Below are 22036 nucleotides of genomic sequence, written 5' to 3'. Positions count from 1 at the left end.
GTCTGCATTCACACACCCTAGTCCTAGACCAGTGCCTTGCAGATGGATTTCCCTTGTCCAGGTGGGTATCTGCTGTCTCTGTGACTCTGATGCTCCTCTACCACAGTACTTTCCAAGTCCTTCCGCAATGATTCATAAAGATCATGGAAACATAGGGGTCAGATATTTCTTCTTTATAATGCAAGGCACTGCTTTGCTTTGGGCAGCTACAAGTAGTAGGCATGTTGGTTTGGAAGCAGCGGTCAGTGCATCCGTGACAGCGGAGTCATTTATTGCTAATCAGTATTTATTGCTGCAGCTAGGCAAACAATCTGTGACGTTTCAGCACTTCTGCATTTATGCAATCAAAACGCAGCCAGATGTCATGCTGCATATATGGTAAATATTCCACACTGATATGCATTTAAAGCTTATATATCAAAAGAGAAGCACAATTACGAAGCCCAAGGAGTCTACTTTCACTAGCTCAACACACATAACTTGGGGAATAATAATTGTTTCTGACACAACCAGTTCAATACCAGGGAAACCAGTTACAGCATGTTACATCATAACCACTTTCTCTTTTACAATTCCTCAGTTCATTACCTTAACCATCAAATGGAGTAATAGGTATTTAACCTCTTCTTGTGTTAGCACATCTGTCGCCTGTGCTTCAGTGCAAGTGAACGTTCTAAAATTCATATCTCTGAAGGAAGGTTTGTAGTGGTGAGCACATTTGTAATGGTATAACACATTTGAAGCAGTAAATAAAAACTAGCAAATAAAACTTTTTAAATACTTCCCTTTAAGAAGTACACTGCTGATTTTATTCCTCTTTGGAGGAAAAAAAAAATTATTTTTAACATAATTAAGCAGATTGCAATAGGCACAAAGAGATTTTTATATTGCTACCTTTCATTGGTGAGATTGTTTTGGAGACATATTATTTAAAAAAAAAAAAAAAAGTCTGACAAGAATGCTCCTAATTGAGCAGCTGAGGGAACTAAACCTTTGTTTTGTGCCTGTCACTGGTGTTTTAGCTGTTACAACAGCTTCCAGCTTTGTGTCAGATGGTAGCAATGGAACAAGAGACATGCAAGGCTAATCAGTGTGCTTTTGGGAACTGAGAATAAGACACAATATATTCCCCTTTGGAGCACAGGAAAACTACAATAATTTAAGATCACACCTGCAAAAGGCAAGTGAATGTTCCCTGTCTCCCTGTTCCATGCATGAGCTTGCAGATAGGAGACAAACCTAAGCACAGTTGATATATGTGCACTGCTTTGAAATACTATTTGTAAAATGTTATGGATAGAAGAATATTTTCTTTTTAAATTAACTCAGATCATAGTAAATATAATTCATCATATTGCTTGTATTTTACGGGAATTTAACTCACAGAATTTTTCATACCAATTGGAGAAGATGATATTTGCAATAGGAAAATATTTCGTCATTGTGCAGAATGCCACAGTGATGAAACCACTGCTCCTGTACCCATCAAGCATTATGGTTGTTATCTACAGTTTGATTTAGAGCAGTAGAAAAAAAATAATTCTCTAGAACCTTAGTAGCGTAGGAGTATAGAATGAAAATATCAGGTCAACATGTATTAGCAGGTCTCTCCCTCTCCTTAGATTTTCAGGTCTGCAGCAGCAGGATGCTTACTCTGTGAGAATGTTCTTCTTCACTAACTCTTGTCTAACTCTTTACCTGTAGTAATCCAGTTTCAGATTGCCTCTTCTTCCATCACTGAGATACCCGTCAGCTCAAATGGTTTCAGGTTTCTGCATCAGTGGTCTCTCTACCCATTTCTGAGATTTTAATCAATGTTTTTTGCCTAATAGAAAGGTTCTAAAAGGAGATAGGAAACAAATTATGTTGACAGGGTGCTGAGGCCAGCTGTGCCTAGGAGAACAGACTGAGCCTGGTATCAGCCTGCAGCTGTGAGGAGAACAGAGAATTCCTCCTCAGCGTGAGGAAAAGACATAAGAGAATGGGATATAAAACCATATGCACAGTGGAAAGAGGGGATCACAAGATGCTGTCTGATGGGACAATGTCTATAACAGTGGATGGGAGCCTTGGACAATGCTGATCTGCTACTCCCCAGGACAGTACAGGTTCCTGACCTCCATCCCTTGTGCCTCTATTCACTCCAGAGGGGCCACATTGTATTTCCCATCTCCATTCTGAGATGGGAAACTTTCTGAGACTTCCACAGGGAACAACAAAAATGAAGAGGAACAATTTTAAAAGGTCTACTTTTGTTCCTGTTACTGTTCGTGAGCAAAACATGAACAAGCCAGCTGCAAAACACCCATAGCCTCAAGCTGGCAGATGCAGGGGCATTCTGTGGCTCTTAATATTCATAAGAACTTTCAGAAGCTGGTAAAGCCTTATTATATCTCCATCTACAATCAGCTGCATGGCAGGAAAACCTTCCTGGATCCAATTTCAGGATTATCTGAGAACAGATGCCAACTAGGATTGGACTGTGTATATAACTATGAAATTTATTTTTATGACATGATACCGTTGGAACAATTAGAACAGCAACTTGGTAGAGATAAAATTATCAGCATTTAGGGAGAGAAAAATGGACACCACATCCTTTCTTAATGTTTTGATTTTCTGTTTAGAAAAAATGTGTTATTCCAGGAGTTTGTGCAGATAAAAACATACATTACAGAGCTCTACAGTAAGTAACACATAAAAATACTGGCAAGCCCCATCTAATTTCTTTTAGTTCAGCACTTTCTTTTCAAAGAGATTAGTTCCACATTTCTCTGGGATCATTGCATTTCAACTACTTTATAGAAATAAACCTAACTTCTCTGATACACAGCCTTAGAAACTATGGGCATGATGAGCAAATGAAATACAATCTGTGTGGAATGCAGTACATTTCTTGCTGTCATGCTGGTAAATTTTAAGGTGCACCTGATGTGAGTTAGGTTTAAATGTACTTGTCAACAGGTTAAATGCATTTTCAGTGCCTGGTAAAATTCTGCAAAATCTTATTTTTGTCTTTGGCCTAAATTATTTTTGTTCATTTTTTAGAGAAGCCAGAGTGAGTGAGATGATCAAGGAAGGGAATGTAAACTGGTGCAGAAGACATTGACAAAAGAAAGTGTTCAGTATTCCAAAATGTATGAGGAAGCATGGATGTGCATAACAAATAGCATATATTTTGCATGCATCAATGACAATGTAGCTGAGGCAAGTTTTGCAGAGAAAATAGACATATCTTATGAGGCCAACTGATATTAGAAAGAAAATCACGCTGTTAATTTTGTCAGTGTGCACTACTTCCATGGAATGCTGAAGCATTGACAGTTATAGCTGCTACCAGGCCAGCACAAGACTGGGTCCTGTTGCTCTTAGATATACCCAGGACTTCTGCAACTCAAAAAATAAGAAGAATTAAGAAACTGGGAAAATGGAGCTGCCCGGACAGGTGATAGTTCATTTCTAATAAAATTGAACTGTAAACTTGTAGAATAGCTTGAACTTGTCAGATAAGGTGTCAACTGTCTGCTCACTACATGTGCTGTCACCATGGGTGCTCAGGGGCAGGAGCTGTCATCATAAATATTCTCCAGAAATTCCACATCGAAGCTCTAAGGCTCAATTATTTATCCCAGTATTGGCAAATACCAGGACATGAAAAGGCCCTGTGCCTGTGCAAAATATTTATTCTTTTGTAATTTTGTGTTGGTGTTTTTTTTTTTTTTGTTTGTTTGTTTGTTTGTTTTTCCCCAAAACCAAGCACTACCAGCTATTTTAAACTTTCTAAGTTAAACTGCATTGTTTTACAATACTATATAGCTATGACATCCAGAGTCTGCAGAAGAAAACATGAAATGTGGACTAAATAAAATAATGTGAACATGTGTTTTTAATATTTCATGTGACTTTGGTGACTAATGTGAGGTACTTAATATCATACAATATCCTTGTCATTGGCACCATAATGCAAATGAAACTTACCCAAGTTATGGGTGTGAGCTCTTAGCTACAAGTGCCCCAGTTACATAATCTTGTAGAATTTTATAGCCTTTTTTTCACTAGGTCACCTACACTGTGTATCCCAGCCTATGATTTCCTGTACTTTGGGAAATTGACTTTTCCTACTTGCTGTCAGCTATGTTTTTCTTTTTAAAATATGCTTCTTCTTCCACATATATTTACAACCTGATCACAGTTGAACTTATCATGCACACACACACACACACACACACAGATATATAAAACACCCTGATGTAGGGACATACAAAGCTACGGAAAGGGTGGGGAAATAATTCACAACTCAGAATTTTGATGGAGAATTGAAATAAGGGCTGTGTTTGTGAATATGCTCATGTAACCCAAATAACATCTTCACGGTTAAGGAAATATTAAAACCCTTAAGAAGAAATGTGAAGATATACTTCTATGTAAGTATATATATGTATGCATATTTATGTAATGGAAGAACCCTTTCACTTCAAGGGACTTTCAGCATACAAAAGAGAAGTGTATGCAAATGCACTGAAAGAGCTGCCTTATTAAAAGCCAAGATCATCCTCTAAAACTTCGTGCAGAATTACTTTTTCAGTTTCCAATGAGCCCTGCACGAGTTGGCTACGTAGCATCAAGAGTGAATCGTGTTCGTCATTACCACATGTGTCTACGATGTTTAGCCACGCTCTGCTGCACTGCAGCCAGCAAGAGTCCCTGCAGGCTGCTCCTCCTGCCTGCTGTCAGGAGCTGGTGCCATCCTACAGCATCTCCAAGAAAAGCTCTTTCAAAGCTGTGCCAGTATTAAGGCTCTGGCTGCCTTCTGAGCAACAGAAATGCAGCCAGACTTCAGCCAGCAGATAATTTCACTTGCCACCAAAGCCAAGGAGGCTTGCATGAGCTACAAGAAGTCCCAAGAAAATGAAAGGGATTGTGTGGTAGGTTTTGTTTGGTGGTTTGGTTGGTTTTTGTTTGCTTTCTATGTGGCAGTTACCCATTTCGAATGTGCATTGTTTGGAGAAGCAAAGACTGCTTTTCTTGAAGGCTCCCTTTTGTAGTTGAATGTGCAATCAGAAACAGAAGCCAAGAAACAAAGAGGAGAAGATAACTCTGAAAGCCCAAGTGCTCAGCTATGATTTAGCCTCTCACCTTTATGCTCTTATGCATCAGCGTAATTACAGACATATGCACCAAGTATCACTTTCAAACCAAAGTTCAAATCATGCTGTCGTCATAGGATCATCATCTCGTCCTTAGAAATAAATTACTGAATATAGTAGATGCTATCAGGGTTCATACAACCTGATTGCAGTAGTAATTCTGGAAATGCTCGCAATTAACATGTTAGTATTTTTTTTTCTTCTTTAATTTAGAAATTATTTGCATTCTTTCTAACCCAAATCATTCTATCATTCTATGATTCTAAGCAAAACCATTGTTGTGCACAAAACACCCTGTTGATACTAAGAAAACCAACACTTTGTAGTGGATTTTTTCCCTTTTTTTTCAGCCTTCCCTGTTGTTCTTGCTCAAGATGGACTATGGACTATTTACCACAGGGAATCACAAAGTATTTTTAAATCACTCTTAAGTGCCTTTTTCAATCCCCATTTTGGTAAGGGGCTTCTAAAGTCAAAGTATGCATAGGAGAAGCTTCATCTGTCGCATGTCTTTGCAGTTCAAAGGCATTGAAATATCAAAGTTAAAACTCAAGTTTTGTGGGGATGACCTGTATTTTTTTCAGAGTGGGATCTCTGGCCTGTGATACAAGCAGGTCAGAATCACTGAGCTGGTAATTGCATGTGAACTCAGGATCTCCCGTGCTTATGGATGCGTGCAGTGCATAGAGCTAGGGTTTTCATCGAAACTGGTGGGGATAACCACATTCATACTCATAAAGCAGTGCGTGTTGTGTAGGGGCATAGGGTTAACATGAGGATGGTCCTTAACCCCAGATGAAATGTAAGTCAGTGCTTACTCTGAACGAAATACAGCCACCCAGTTTCATTAAACCTTTAAATCTGGTCAGTTCAACGCATGGCGTTAGGTAAAAATGAGACAGTTACCTCCACTGTGTGTATAACCTTAGGAGTGTCTTTTTCTCCTCAGCTTGGCAAGTCTTTTTTGAGAAGAAGTGGTGAGAATCTACCAGTATGGAAAAATATTTAATATTGCTGTAAAAATGACAAAGAAACACCTTTATATTAATGCCCATGTTTCTTTAAAATACTTTTTGTGTGTGTGTGAAAAATTAATATTTTTGTTATTGAATGCCATAGCACATTTGAAAATTATGTCCTTCTACAGAGTCATCTGGCATAAGCACAATAATGTGTTACAAGTCAGTACGCAAATTACTGCTGATTTGCTTTGTAGTAATTGAGGTATATTTTCTGCTGCCTACAGAGCAAATAGTTAGGAAGCCGTCCACTCTGTTGAACAGAAATGCATGAGTGAGAAACATCTACTTATGGTCAGTAGAGAAACACTGTAAACTGCATAAGGGTAATTTTTTACTTGAATTCGTGATAGGAAACTATGCTTAACAGGCAGTGTATTTCAGTGATAAGCCAAAGATCTTTTATTTCTGTCTGCCAGCCAATATAATACCTTGCTTTCTAGTAGAAGTTAATTTATATTGACATGTTTTTATCTAGACTTTTTACTGGTAGATGCAATTGGCAGGTGTTCAGGTTTATTTCCGATTTACACCTCTAAAATTATTTTTTAACCATCCAAGTATGAAAATGGATGTGTCACAACATCTTCCACATGCCTGAAGCTGACTGAAAATTTCCCTTTCTTCCAAGGCTTCCAGAAGAGTGTAGATTTTTTTGACAGTAAGAAGTGGGCTCTAATAAATTAGACTTGTACCTACCTGACAGAGCAAAGGCTGCAGGAGTCATTTAAAAGATTAATCTTTGGGATGGGAACACTGAGAACACAAGGAAAAACAAAAACGAAAACAAAATCTGATGAATATAGAGGTAAAACACATTGCTCAGAGCTGAAAATACTTTCTTTTTAGATTTCTTAATGCAAGGATTTCACAGACTTCTTTCTGTGTATGTTTGTGCTCAAAACTTCCTAAGTTAAGATTTCAACTTCATTAATAATTAATTGATCATCTCCTATCTTTCTGCTGTTTTTTAGTAGACCAGACCTTACCCTCTGTGGTCTGTCTGTAGCTCTTTGTTAGCTGTATCAGATGTAAGTAGGGGTTGCCTGTTTGTATGTGCAAATGTAGAATATTGCAAATATTTGGCTTCAGATATTCTTCAGAATCCCAAAGGTTTTCTTTGGGTTTGAACCTTGTTTGTATAAAATAGTTATGTCTTTGGAAGAACTAGGTTGGCTTTTCTAGCCAGAGCTATATATTTCCCTTTTACTGTCTTTGGCTCAGAAAAAAAAAATAATAATAATAATAATAATGATTTAAAAAAAAAAAAAAAAAAAAAGTATTTTTCTCATTTTTCAAAAATATTAGTTACAATTAGGGGTAGCCAAAGTACGGTCAGGAAATTTTGTCACTTAATTTGTCTTTATATATTGAAAAACGAGTCATGTTTTTACTAACCTACTTAGTGTGAACATGGCATAACACTCACTGACATCAAAATCCTTTGTATGTTAGTCATAGGAAACAGTAAGCATGAGGTTAGCTACCTATATTGGAAATGGTGGTAGCATAATTTAATACTTTGAAATAATTTACAAAATTACATTCCAGTGGTATCTCACTGACACCAAGAGTATTTATAGCAGCCACTAGCAATCATTAAGTTCCTTCTATTTATTTCAGAGGGGTTTAGAGAGGCTTTACATATAGGAGCCTATTCGAGGTTTAAGATACAAAAAAATGTACATGTGGTTTGTTTGTTTTCTTCAGTGTAGGCACTGCAGAGCATGATGAAGAACCATTTGCAGGTGAGTGAGAGAATGGTACAAAAGACAAAGCAGCCTTAGAAAATGTGTGGGTAACCTGCCAGAAGGTCCACTGGGCAGTATGACTCTTAAATGGCTGAGGCCTTGGTTGCTGCCTGACCACAGGCGGCCTCAGGAGGTGGCAGAAGAAAAGCCCATGGTGCAGAATCCTTTCCATAACCCTGGAAGTGTCTTGTCCAGTGTTACCTGTGGCAAGTCCTCAGAGTGAAAGTTGTTTCACACCTCATTCAGCTAGAGCCTACACTTCTTAGCCTTATCAAAAACATCAAAAATCCTGTTATAAGGTTGTGTGGCAGCCTGAGATGGATGGATATATTTTTGAGAAAAACTTTCACATTACATTTTCTTATGTTCTCATATTGACTAGATGAAAAAAAAAAAAAAAAAAAAAGGAGGGGGGGGAGCTGAACTGTTCTGAAGTTCATTTGATTGAAATTCCTCATTGAAAATGTGTGTGATATTGACCTATTGATCAGTTATTGTGCAGCTTTCGTCAGGAAGGGTGTCTTAGCTCTAGAATGACATAGATGGTAAAAATGAAGGTTATTGAATTGTCACTTTTGTCTGGAATGTGGAAGTCCATTCTTACAACCTTACTTTTTCTTACCCTGATCAGAAACTGAACTAGGCCAGTTGGGCCTAGTGGCCAAGATACATATCAACTACTTCAAAAGCACAATTCCTTGTCTCATATCTCTCTGGATGTTTTTGTTTTTTTTTTCCTTCTGTTTCTCTCAGTAAAAAGTGATTTGTTTATTGTTTAAACCTAGCGGACACAGGACATAACTCTAGGCTTGGTCAACAATTTTAGCAATGTGTTAATCCCTTGAATCAGTTGTGTCCGGTGCTTTCCAGATGCTCTGTGGTAGGTGCAGAGAGCTGATAAGCATTACAGGGTGCTCTGAAAGCCAAGAACATACATCTGTGTCAGATCAAAGAAAGAACTGAGTCCCAGGGTTGGATACATCCTGCCAGTAGCCCATTCTTATTTTGACCAGAGGTCTGTTTATGAAGCTCTAATAGGGGCTCCAGGATGTCCTTTTGACTAATAACAGATAATCTTTCTTATGTCCTGGAGAATGAAGATTAATAGGCCTCTTAATTGTATTCAAGCCACTACATCACATGATTATTGCCTTAGAAGTGCCAAGTCATTTAGTCTAAAAGGAAGAAGAAACTTGATTTCTTCTGTTAATCTGCAAAAATTCTTTTCTAACTAAAAATGAAAAAACAGACAAACAAACAAAAATTACCAGAAGATGTTCTTACATTGCAGTGCACTGATTTTCTTTATTTCTGCAGGTTATTAATAGTGTATCACTGGGAACAAAAGCCTGTCCTATCACTTGCAGGGACGGGGATGGGGACAGGGGGCTCACTGTTGTTTTCAAAGCCTGGTAGCACAATTTTGACATTTTTAGTTTATTGCTACAGCAGCATAGCTGTATGAAACCAGTTATGCATAATAATCCTGGCTGACAGATGGGCAAAGTCATTCTTAAAAAGAATGGCTGAATGATGCTGTCTTGGCTTCATTTCCTATAAAACTAAGAGTCGTACACTCAGAGATTTTAAATACAAGGAGGAACTTTCAGCCTCAAACCCACTTATCTTCTAGACAGATTCAACTTTGCTTACAGGCAGATTTTTGTTAGTACTTCAACAGTTCACTAGTTATATTAATTATTAGTCACTTTGCAGTATCTTGTGTGCAAGCTTATCTTTAGTTTACTTGTTGATCTATAGTCTGCATACTCGTAGATTATTGGGACACTTTTATGTACTGCAGAATATATTTGCAACATTATTAATCAGCTGAGAAAAAAACAACCAGGTGAATAATGAACTTCCATATTACCAACATTATTTTTCATTTTAAAAATAAAATGGGCTGCTCATGCGTAGGTGAGTCCATTTATGATCTCAACATTTTACAAAGATATTTATCAGTCCTGCAATAAAAGGTGTTGCATCATTTTCTCTACTGAAAACTGAGCATAAGTTGCAGTAATTCAATTCTAAGGAAGGATTTTCCTTTTCCAGTCATTGCATCACAAGCCTTTGATTTCAGTTTAAAACCCATAATGCACTGACAAATGCCTCAAGACAAATGAAATCTGAAATAACTAGATTTCTACTGATTGCAGTTGAAAAGCTTATGCTGTTTCAAAGTGCTGCTATAAAATGTTAACTTCCTCATCCTTCACATTTCAGGTTATCAGGTGTCATTCTGAAGCTTATTGTTAAATAGACCACATTTCCTCAAGTTTTCTCCTGTCTGCATTTCCCATGGATCTGCTGCTGTTTTACTAGCACCTGTTTTGCCGTTTTAATTTAGCACCTGAGATGCCCTGCAGTGGTCTTTGGTAGAAAATTAGGGAACCCACAGCTTGGACAGAGCCCACAGGACAGGCATGCAGGAAATCTTACAGATAAATTTACTCGTCAATTTGAGATATCTTTTAGTAAAATAAGGAAAGGGAGCAGAGTTCCTTGTTATTCTCGGAATCCAAAGAGAGCAGAACATGCCCACCTGGCTTCTCAGGATGATTGGTTCCTTGTTCATAGGAGGAAAGACAAACAGAAAGAGAAACAACTGATATTTTTCTTAATTCTTTTTCTTTTTTTTTTCTCTGGTAGTTGTTCTTTCCTGTGCTGTATTTTCATTTCCAGTCATACTCAAAAACTTCTGACCAAAAGTTATCAGCATCGTTATAACTAGTAGAGCAATAACTACATTAAATTATATCTTACAGAAATGTACTCCTGAAGGGCACTTCTTATTGTCATCCAGTTTTATACACTTCTTTTGCCTTTAAAGACATGTATCATTACGTGAAGAACTGAATGCAAATGTAAATTTCTACACATTTACATATCTATTTCTAGCCAGAACTAGGTGCTAGAATCAGTGAATTGTACTGCACAGTTGGGGCTTGCAGCAGTGTTCAGTAGGTAGTTCATCATGAACTACTGATGATCGTATTCATATTTTTTTTTTCCTCTTTTTTCTTTTAAATGACTAAGTGCTGTTTTGTCATTGGCTTTCCTGCAAGAACTCCAATTGATTCATCTAGCACAGAATGGTATTACAAATTTTTTTATCAACTCTTCACGTGTCCTGTAATGCAACCCAAAATCTTCGTCTAGCTCTACCAGATGTCTAAGCCTGCTTAATTGCTTGTAATTTAAGGGACAATTTTCAAATCTCTTGTCATCCTCACAAGGACTGGTAAGCTTTGATTATTACAAAGCAGATAGGAAGGCTACTGCTGTTTAATGAATGGATTCTTGACCATCAGTGACGAATGCAACAAACTGTGATCCCTTCTAAAATCCACTAATCACATTTTGAGTAATATTACTGTTGTACACAGGTATGAAACATTCAATGTTATGAGAAAAGCCTATAGATTTAATCATCACTGATGTTATAACTTTGATGCTAAATTCTCTTTTACTTCAGAATACGTTCAGGCCTAGATATGCTGGGTATTGCCACTTCCTATTAGGATACGAATGCCCACTGATAAGTTGTGGGAGTTACCAACACTCACAGAAATCATTCCAGTTTGCAGGATCAGTATGAAAACAGTATTATCCTATGCGTGCTGCAGGCAGGAATTACCAGAGGGCCTATGTGACCTCAGAACATTAACTGTGTTAGGTTCCCATAGGAAATAGGTAGAAGCTCCCCTTGCTGCTCTGGAAAATCCAGATCCTAAGGCTGAAGTTTTATTTCATTTTATTACATTTTGGCATTTAAAATATCATTAAAATGAGATTGGTCATGGTTTACTGAAGTGTGGTTATAAAATGTTGCTCTGTAAGAAGTAGATCCTGTTCTTAAACTGACTGTGCGGTGGATCATATAGATTATTTATCTTAATGTTTTTCTTAAAACACTTAAAAAATATAGTAATTCAGGTATTCTGTTTCCTTTTTTTTCCCACATAATACGTAAATAATAGCGATTACCAAGTACGTAAGTACATTAATGAAGTATCCACACAATCTGTACAATGTCAGAAATAGCTGCTACTTGAGGAGTTTCTCACAGAAATTAAGTGAATTGTGAGCTCCTGTGTGTATGTTTTATGCATTCAGATTTCAAAATAACAGTGTGGAATCTATTTTCTGATAGTCCATGAAGATTTCAAGCAACAGGCCTCATACCCTAGTGTCTAGCTTTTAAATTGTACTGAGGAGAGCTGAAGGCATATAGTATTCTTTCTAATGCTGTTTCTTATATGCAGTTGCTGCAGTCATAAAGCAATTCAGAGGAAATTTGTTCTTTAAGAAGAGGCAAATCTGAGTAAATAATAATAGTTGTATTTATTATCTTAACCTACAGGACTAGAACTGTTAAAAATATAGTGGCATGATGTTAAAATAATGTTGAAGTCTAAGCTTAAATTGAGAAAGAAGCAAGCAAAACAAACACTACATTTTTAGGAAGAAAAAGAATTGCATTCTTTAATCTTTTTTTTCATCTGACAACAACCCATTTCCACCTAGGTACATGAGTAGAATTTTAATTTTAAACATATACAAAGTAATATGACCCCAATTAAATGTAAATACATTTGTAGTTAATTTCATTTTGAACGTATAAAATTCCTTTTTAGACGTATATTAAAGAAAATGCACTGAAATGCCTATTCCTATCAAATTATTATGGCTTCTTCTAGAGCACTTCCTTTTGTCTCATAACTTGTCTCAGGTTAAATTAATAAATACTTACCTTCATAGTGTGTATCTAAATGTTTATACTGACAACACTCTGCTAGTTCTGAATCTGCAGTGGTAATCCTAATAATAAACCAAGGATGTGTAGTTGCTTTTTTTTTTTTCCTTCAAAGTCTTTAGGTGCAATTAGTCATGATGGATTGTAGTTTGGGGTAGGTTGGTTTGTTTTTTTTTCCCTCTCATCTGAACCTTTGGAGAACAGCCTGAAATTCTAAGCTTCATAGTTTACAAGCAAGACGTGCTGCTGAAATTTTGTTAGTAGCATATAGATGTCACCCATCTGCAGCAGGTACTGTAACACCACCAATTTTCCTATTATCTCCAGTGACTGGGCATGGAGGCAAATGTTGAATGTCTTACGTCCAGCGCAATACAATAAGGAGAGCTGCAATTCTGACTTCTCGGTGTAGACACTAAAAGCCTTTCACTCTCTTGTAGGCTTTCGTGAATATAGCAATAATCTGTGTACGCCAGTTTCTCCCATTAAAAAACAAAACAAAAAAAAAGTGGGAATCAAGGTCTTAGATGAAGAGTAGAGAACCTGCACAGGAGAGCTGAAGTGTGTTAGACTGTCTTGGTGAGATTCAGGTGCTAACCACGCGTGTCTAATATTAGCTTAAGCATCCTAAAATATATAAGACCTCCACACAGGGCAAGCATTTATGATAGACTGCTCTGCATCACGGTGACATAGATGCCATGCAGGCCTTCTTTTTCAGTCTTTTACAGGCAGGTGCTGGTAACACCTTGCCAGTGTTTCCCTTATGTTCAGATGACCCAGATTTCTTCCTTCTCATTCCTAGTACTTCTGCTCCAAGGGACTCTTATTTGATGAGTAGGAAACACAGAACTTCATCTGAGTTATCTGGCAATAGCTGATAAAAAAACAATCCACAAAACCACAAAGGTAACTGGGCACAGGGCTAGCTATACTGGGAGCAGAAACATAATATCTTTATAAGGAGCAGACTAAAATGAGCTATTTAAATAATCAATTAAAAAAGACAGATTAACTAACCAATACCTTAACTCTCAGCACTCCTGAGATCTTCTATTTCATCTCTCTCCTTTGCATCTGAGAATTGAAGCTGAGATTATAAATGCTGAGGTGATTAGATGCAGAGCTGAAGGTCAGCTGAGAGCCACCTCACCATTATCTTCATTGCTTTATAGGATCCAGTGCCCCCTGGATTCTGAGGGTTCTTCTTCTCTAACATTGCAATGTAGATAAGGAAGCGAGTTTTGTTTTTTTTTTAAGATTGTCTCCACTTCCCATACTTTAGTTTACATGATGGAGTGTCTTCAGAGGGCATCACAGATCACGATGCAGATTTTTTTTCAGGTGAAATTAAGCCAAGAAACATGCTCCAGAAGTTCGCCCAACCCAGCTGGAAGTTAAATCACTGTAGTACTTACTGTGTAGGCAACCTGGTGTAAATATCCATTGCTTTGCACATCTTCACCCATTGCACTCTGCTGCTTGTCCATATAAACATAGGCTACCTGTGCCTACTGGTTTCCCAGTCTAAAATAGTAAGCATGTAAAAGAGGGAAAACGTGCGTTGGGAGTGAGGAGGGAATATTCAGAGAGCTATAGCAGCTATTTTGTAGTGCATTGACTCCACATGCATCAAGTTTCTTGATGTAATGGATAACCAAGCCATTGCCACGAAGGGCAGCTTGAGTCCAGAATCATTATAGATGTGTTCAAGCTCAGTGCATGCTGTACTGCTTGCCAATCCAAACTGGCTCTCGGGCAGCTGTTCCAAATGTCTAAAAGTGTTATATCCTTATGTTCCTGCTCCTGGGAGGAAGGAGTGTTGCCAGATTGCAAGTATCTGCATCTAGTTGCAGTTCTCTAAGAGTCTAGCTGCAAAGATATTTATATGAAAATTCAGCACACCTGCACAGACAAGTAGGGAAAGTCAAGGTTTTTTTCAGCTCTGGACCACTCACAGCAGGGACAGAACACCTGTATGACTTTTTCCCTGATGAAGCAGACCTACTTACAGTGTAAATAGAAGTACTAGTCACTCTGTGTCTAACTGTACAGTGCCACACAGTTCATGCTGCACATCCATTTCATTAAGAAAGTTTCATGTTCAGGTGAGTTTTTCTAGGCACTTTTCTTAAATTCTCTAAATCAAACTAAATCATCTTTAACATCTGAAGCAAGGTGGGAAATAGATATTTACAAAGGAAGCAGCTATAGCCCAAGAGAGTTCTTCCAGAGACAAGATGTTAAACTGCTTTTTGATCAGCTGCTTGTAGGAATGTACATTAAACTGTAAACCATGGTTCTTCGTGTAACCAGCTAATGATCCTATCAGTCGCAGACTAATTGCCTCCACCTCACTCTAAATTCTGCTGCACTAAAAAAGCCAAAGTCACATTCTGATCAGGTTAATCACATTCAGCTTTGAAGAGCACACAGTGGTTGTGTGTTAATTCAACTTCTCTCCCTGGCAATTTGTTTGATTGCCTGTTAGTTGCAATCTGCACTAACTGAATAAATGTGTGCTGCATCCTGATAGGAAGTTCTGATGTTCTGTTATTTTAGTGCAGATGTTTGCCCTAGAAATTGGGGTAAATTCTTCTCACCTTTCTGCTCCAAAGTACTTTCAATAGGAAGGATGAAAAGAAAGGGTGTTATAACCCTTTCCAGGATGTAATAAAGCAACACAGTAAAAACAGCTTTTTGTTTGTTTTTGTTTTAATGATGGGTTAAAAGTAGTCTTTATTACACAAAGGTTTCTTATTGGCTTATGGACAAACAAGTAAATAAGATACCAAAGTAAGAGAAAAAGACTTGGGTGCATTCTTGTTTTCTTTTTCTTCGTCTTCAGCAATTTCTATTGTCTGTACTGTCAAGATGTAGAACAGTCCCTATCTATTAATGCCGTCTTTTTTTCTTTCTCTCTTTTTTGTATAAAACACACACACACATAAACATGCACACACAGAAACATATTCTACATAGTAATATTTAAGAAGTCTTTCCAGGGAAAAAATAATAATAATAAAAAGAAAAAAATGCTAAATTATTTTCCAGCTTCCCACATCATTTTTCTGAACAAGAGTATAAGGCCAATAAATATGTACTGTAAGCACAAAGCAATTGTTACTAGGACATTTTTATTAAATCTGGATCTGGATTATAATAAAGATTTATTGTGATTTTACCTCTGAAATCCCCTGAATATGAGTAAGACCTTTTTCTTGTTCTGAATTTCAGTGAGAAGAGAAATACTCTGAATGTCACGGCCATGTTAAAATAAATATTTGTGAAATCCTTTTACATATCTCTTGACATTTTAAAAATAAACAACTGGTTTTATGGATGCATTTTTTCATGTTAGCAGGAGATGTACTAACTTTTAGTATAGGAAACATCCTCTGCTTAAAAAAAGTTACCATTGGAAAACGTTAATGTCAAAATTATTTATAAACAGCATCTAAATTTGACTCTGAAATTTAGTGCAAATGCTGCCTGAAAGTGTAGTCAAATTAATGATTCTCTACCAGATCAGCCTTTCTGAAAAACAGACTACTCATTCCAGCTCCAAAAAATATTTGGAATTAAGGTCTGGAGACCCAGTGTTTATTAATTCATAAAAGCATTAACTGATTAACGGTATTTAGCTCCCAGAGGCCCACTTTGGCCATTGAAGCTAGACTCTTCCACTCCTTATGGAAGGAAACAGTCTATGAGAACATCCACAGGAGGCTGCTGCTCTGAGTGATCCTTGGTTCAGACCCTCCTTCTCTCCACTGAAGAAAGAGAAAACAAAAATAGTTTATCCTCCCAATGGAAGGAATCCTCCTAGGGTTCTGGGTTTCTCCTCTGAGCAACTTTGCTGCTGTTGGATGGCAATAAATGCCTTTGTTCTGGTAGAACCAAGACTCTTGGACCATCTCTGGGAAATGCCATTTTCCATTTACTGTCATGTTTTCTCAGCTTCTAATTTATTCCTTTTCTGGAAAGGATTTCATACTCATTATTTGCTACTTGTCTTCAAGTGTTGGGGCAGATGTCTCCAGTATTCCTTGTCTGATTGCTCTGAACAGTCATTTTTCATCTTCGTTTCTTAAAAATGCATCCTTATACTTCTCCGCATTTTCATCTTTATTGGGTCCAAACTGTAGTACACACAGTGTAAAAGAATTGGCATGACTTCTTACGCGTGTTTATTTTTTCTTCTTTTCTCATTATTAATATCTTGTGCTTTCACAGCTGTTCTTCTCCTTTTCCCTATGTCTTCATTGAAAATTTGGCCTGTTCAGAGGGCTTCAGTTTCCCAAAACTTCAAGACTAGCTCTTCAGAATTTGATCTGCCAAAGATCCTCAATTCTTTCACCTTTTCGTTTGAACTTTTTTTTGGTATAAAAACATATCCCACATCTTCTCTTGGAATTCAGCAATTCTGTCATTTTACTGTAATTTTTTTACTATTAGTCTGTCTAGCCTGATTTAACAGACAATATTGAAAATGCTGACTGTTTCACAGCTATTTATTGTCTGAAATAAATCTATCTCTGTTCTGTTTTCTGGGTTTTATTTTTTAATTTTTATTACTAGCTTAACGCTTTGCAGGAGGATGCGGAATTTAATGTGAAGTTTTACCTTCACATTTCCAGAAAATGTCAGTTCTAATAGGGAACTCTTCCATTCTTCTTCTAAAAATGTTATTAAGTCAATTTATTTCTATTATTCCATTCTGTTCCTTGATCACTTTAAGCCAAGGCATCTAGCCCAGATTTGTTATATTCAGTGTAGAGATCTGGTGCAAAAAAAACTCATCACAAATGTGCAGACCCATGTGAGAGATACATGAAAGCCCAGATTTTTTTAGGCTTTAAGATTTTATTTGAATTTGAATTTTATTTGTGCTATGATTATAAAATAAAAAGCTCCAAAATGTCAGTGCTAAAAGCTAGAGCTTTAGAGGTAGAAAAAGACATACGAGTCTTAAAGAGAGTTCAGTAGGAAATATATGATAGCAAATTTTTAAAAGACTTTATAAAGCACAGTCTCTGTCATTGCAAAGGAAATAGAAAGGAATTGGGGAATCATCCTTTGGCACGCTGTGTTCTGATTAATATGAGCAAAAGGGAACACACTCTGGCGATGAATGTGTTGCAGCGGAGACTGTGCTTTTGTTAGGAATGTGTGTAGCACCTACGACAATCAAAAACAGTACAAGATTGTCCTGTTTGCGCCGTGATGTGGTAAAAACAATGAATAACAAACGGGATACAGAAGTGAATTTCTCTGTCGTCTAACACTAACCTGGAGAATGGAGAAGAAAAGATGTCTTAAATTGTGCCAACATCTCACCTAAAAGAGCAATGCACTGTTTTAATATTTTTTTTTTTGTGATGTGATTTTTGTGTGAAACTGTTCTAATTATGTTCTCCTGTGTCTTGTTTTGTTTAGGTCGACCTTCTTGTCCCTACAAAGGTCACTGGCATAATTACTCAAGGAGCTAAAGATTTTGGTCATGTCCAGTTTGTGGGATCGTACAAGCTTGCTTACAGTAATGATGGGGAGCGCTGGATAATATACCAGGATGAAAAACAAAAGAAGGATAAGGTAAAGCAAAGAGAAAAATGATATTGTGGTTGCATATAGGGTAGTAATGCCTGGAGTAATTTCAGTGCTGGAAGCCTGTAGATTATTACACAATGCTTGCTTTATGGGGTTGCTATGCATAGGGTCCCACAGATAAAAGTAAAGGTGAATAAAAAAGGGTCGTATAACACAGTGACATTCACAGTGCAATAATGTCATACCTATCAGTGCAATGCACCTGATTTAATGCTGTTAAATATGGGGCATAAAACTTTACAGTTCTCCATTTATTGAAATTATTTCTTCCTTAAACTCTACAGAAGAAGGTATATAAATAGCAGTTTATTTGTATATTTGAAAACAGTGTCTCAGTGCATATTCTTGTAAGTGTGCACTATTTTCTATAATTTTCTGTGAAGCACATCTTTAATGCACCTCATTACCTAGCCATTTTCTCTCTCTCTCTCTTTTTTTTTTTTTTTTTTTTTTTTTTTTAAGGAAATTATTCACTCTAGGGCTTCAAATACCCAATGGAAAGATTATTTTTATTACACTATTAAAAGAATACAAAACATAAAAACTTTCATAACTTCCTTTGCAAACATTTAATGGGAGGTGTAAAGAAAGTATAGGTTTCCTGATTGATTTACTTAGAAGCAATTAACTTTTCTCTTGTTATTTAGGATATTATTCATTATACATTTCCTTTAAACTGTATAACACTTTTATACTGTGAAAACCTGAACACATATGCATTGCTTAAGGGATACATTAAGAAAGCTGGCAAAATGTGAATTATTTATTAAATATATTAGTGGGATTATGTCTAATTGAATCAAAATGTACATTAATAAAAATACCAGATGGCTGATATGTCTGACATATATGTCTCATACCTGGTGGTTTTAACATCTATATTATCGGAGTAATAAATATTTCCACTTGTACTTATTTTTCTTAGAATAAAAGAAAGAGTATTTTTATATAGGTTAATTCAATATTTATTTATTTATTTATTAGGTAATGAGAAGGCTTTTGATATGCATTGATCTATGTTGCATGAGTACAAGCAGATCTGCTGATGAGGGGTTAGACAGCAGCATCTCTTAATTTTTACTGATTTTATCTGATTGATCGTATATATAGTCATTTATTAGTGTAAGCTATCCTGCATTACTGGGTTAAATATGTACATATGTACATAACTTCATGTGTGCATAGAAATGTTATGTTTGTAAGAGGATTATTATTAAAAGATGACACTGTCAAGTCACAAGCAGCCAAGTGGCTGCTCTCTGTGGTTCTATCCTTCAACAAGATTTTTCCCCAACAAGTTCTAAAGGTTTTTTAAACGGGAAAAAAAAAAATCAGCTATTTTAGCCATCCAACAGAGTAGGTCCTGACACCTATGATTGTGGATGTGTCTGGTATAATTGGTTGCCAGATAAAAATTGGAAAGAAACAACTCACCTTTTGTAAACGTACCGTAAATGCATTCAACGTAAATGACAGATAGGCACTTCAGTACTTTGCACACATCCCATTTTAAATCTCTGGCATTTAAAAGCAGAAGTGAAAGATTCACTCTGAAAGAAATGTCTTCTCCAAGCCAAACTTCTGTTATTGAACTGTTGTGTTCATTTTACTGAAAAAGGAAACCTGTGTTCCAGTCTCCAGTGAGAAACACAGTAACAGTCACAAGCAAATCTAAAACAAAATGCGGTCTCACTGTTCCAGTCCACACTTGTTTATAACATTTTCCAAAGTAATTAAATTCTTTCTGCTTTCATCATCAGGTAGATTGTTAATTGCTATATGCACAGTCCGCTATGAACAATGAAAAACTCTTAATCATTGTCTTATTAAAACATCTCCCATCCCGTATTAATTAACATCCCTAAGAATAAAATAAATGCATCTTATTATGATTCTTTAACAAATCAAGAGCAATTAAAGGCAGAATGTGATTGAATTCACCTAACTCAAAATCAGAAATTATATCTTCTGAATTTTAATTTGTACAAAGTAAACAAGATCACTGGGTAAGGGTCTAGTCTTCGGTCTTTTGATACACAAACATTAAAAAAAAGTATTTTTGCTATTTCCATTTTTTTTTTCAGATGACAAAAGCCATCCAGAGTCTTTCAGAACATTCCAAAAATGCTAGTTGTCAGTGAGCTTGGCATAACTTCATAGGAGGGAGGTTGTTGAGTCTCCTTCTCTGGAGATATTCAAGGTAGGACTGAAAAAGACCTGGAGAGATCACAAGGACATGTACCTCTTGACCTCTCTCACCAATCTCCTCTGAGGTCTTCTGAATAGAAAATGGGATTTAGCAAACCCCAGGTCCTTTACCCTAGGGCAAGTAGTTCTTCCTTGTTTGAACTAAGGTTTAAACTTGCTGGCTTAAAAAGTCAAAACTCTTTATTAAGTCAAGACTTAATTCATTTACTTGTCCTTCACCTGACCAAAGTACAATGCTCATATCATAAACCATTCTTCACCTGAGTATTGTTCAATATGTTCTTAGAAATAGTCAGTGATGAAAATTTTACAGTATCAGCAGTCAAACCCAGTGCTTAAATATCGTTAAAGGTGGAAAGGTTGCATCCTGCAATGCTCTGTCAAAGTACCTCTCTGTCCTCAGAGGACACAAGGAACAGATTTTATCTTCCTTTTTTAACACAGTTTGCTTTGATTGAAGTATGTTAACATCTTTCTTCTCAGCTTCTTCAAGGGAACAAATAATCTTCATTCTTTCAGTCTTCCTTTATATGGTATGCTTTCTCAGCTTCAAATTATTCTTTTGGATTCTGCTTGGACAACCTCTTTTTGAAGCTGGTTTCCCAGACTTGTTGGAGTGTTTCAAATGAGATCTGATTAATATCGAGCCGAAATACTATGTCATCTGTTTTACAATAGATAGACCTATAGATATAGATATAGATAGATTAGAGAGAGGGAGAAAGAGATCTCTGTATGTGCCTTCCTTTACTTGTAACGGCATGTTATTATTTCCTCAGATCCAATTTATAATCTGTGCTAATTTATGTAGTCTTTAGTACAGAACTACTGCCTGCTCTGTCATCTCTGATATTGCTTATCACTTCCTAAGGTTTGGCTTGGTACACACCATTATTCTGGTGTGTACTAATTGCACCATCCATCTCTCCGGTTTGTCAAGACCACTGCAAATTTTGATCCCACCTTCCAAAATGGGAAAAGCTTGGTCACATCTGCACTTTTAACAAACATTTACATTTCTAACCTCCATTTCATTCTGAGAACATATTAATTACATTAAATACCCAAGGCACGGAGCATTATTGAGTAAAACCTTTCATTTTGATGTGAAACCCTTCATCACCACACCAGCCTGGTATACAGTAATAGTGTGCTTTCATGAGGTTTGCCCACTGGTAGTGTGCAGCAGCAAAAATACTGGATGTTCTCTTGCCCACTCCTTTGCAGTGGAGTGACACAAAAGACAAATGAAAAATAAAAACAACCAAAGAAAACACAAGGCTATGCATCATCCATGAGGAGCAGAAGAGAAACAGCATAACTGGTCCTGCCTTAGAGTAGTGCCTTTTCACGACACCCACACCAATTTCTTTTGCTTAAGTAAAGATGTAAGGTTTGGCCCAAAATGGAAGAACATTTCAGAAGAAACTCTGTTTTCACAGCAAAGTGAAGCTTTAAATGTTTTTTGCTGTCCCCTGAAGATACAAAAGGGAGATGAAAGGTAGACACTGGCAACTATCAACAGCAGTGAGAATAAAT

General features: G+C 36.7%; 1 protein-coding gene across 1 annotated transcript in view; it reads left to right on the top strand.

Moving 5' to 3' along the window:
* Positions 1-22036, top strand: part of EDIL3 (EGF like repeats and discoidin domains 3) — a 264656-nt gene that overhangs the window by 234831 nt on the left and 7789 nt on the right. The window contains exon 10 of the mRNA XM_082782474.1: positions 18119-18274. Within this exon, the coding sequence (XP_082638600.1) occupies positions 18119-18274 (156 nt within the window). The remainder of the gene's footprint in view (positions 1-18118; positions 18275-22036) is intronic.

This window comes from Aythya marila, assembly GCF_965140915.1.
Source record: "Aythya marila genome assembly, chromosome: Z".
Lineage (NCBI taxonomy): Eukaryota > Metazoa > Chordata > Aves > Anseriformes > Anatidae > Aythya > Aythya marila.
Note: the sequence above shows the minus strand (reverse complement) of the source record. Positions and strands in the feature narration are given on the sequence as shown.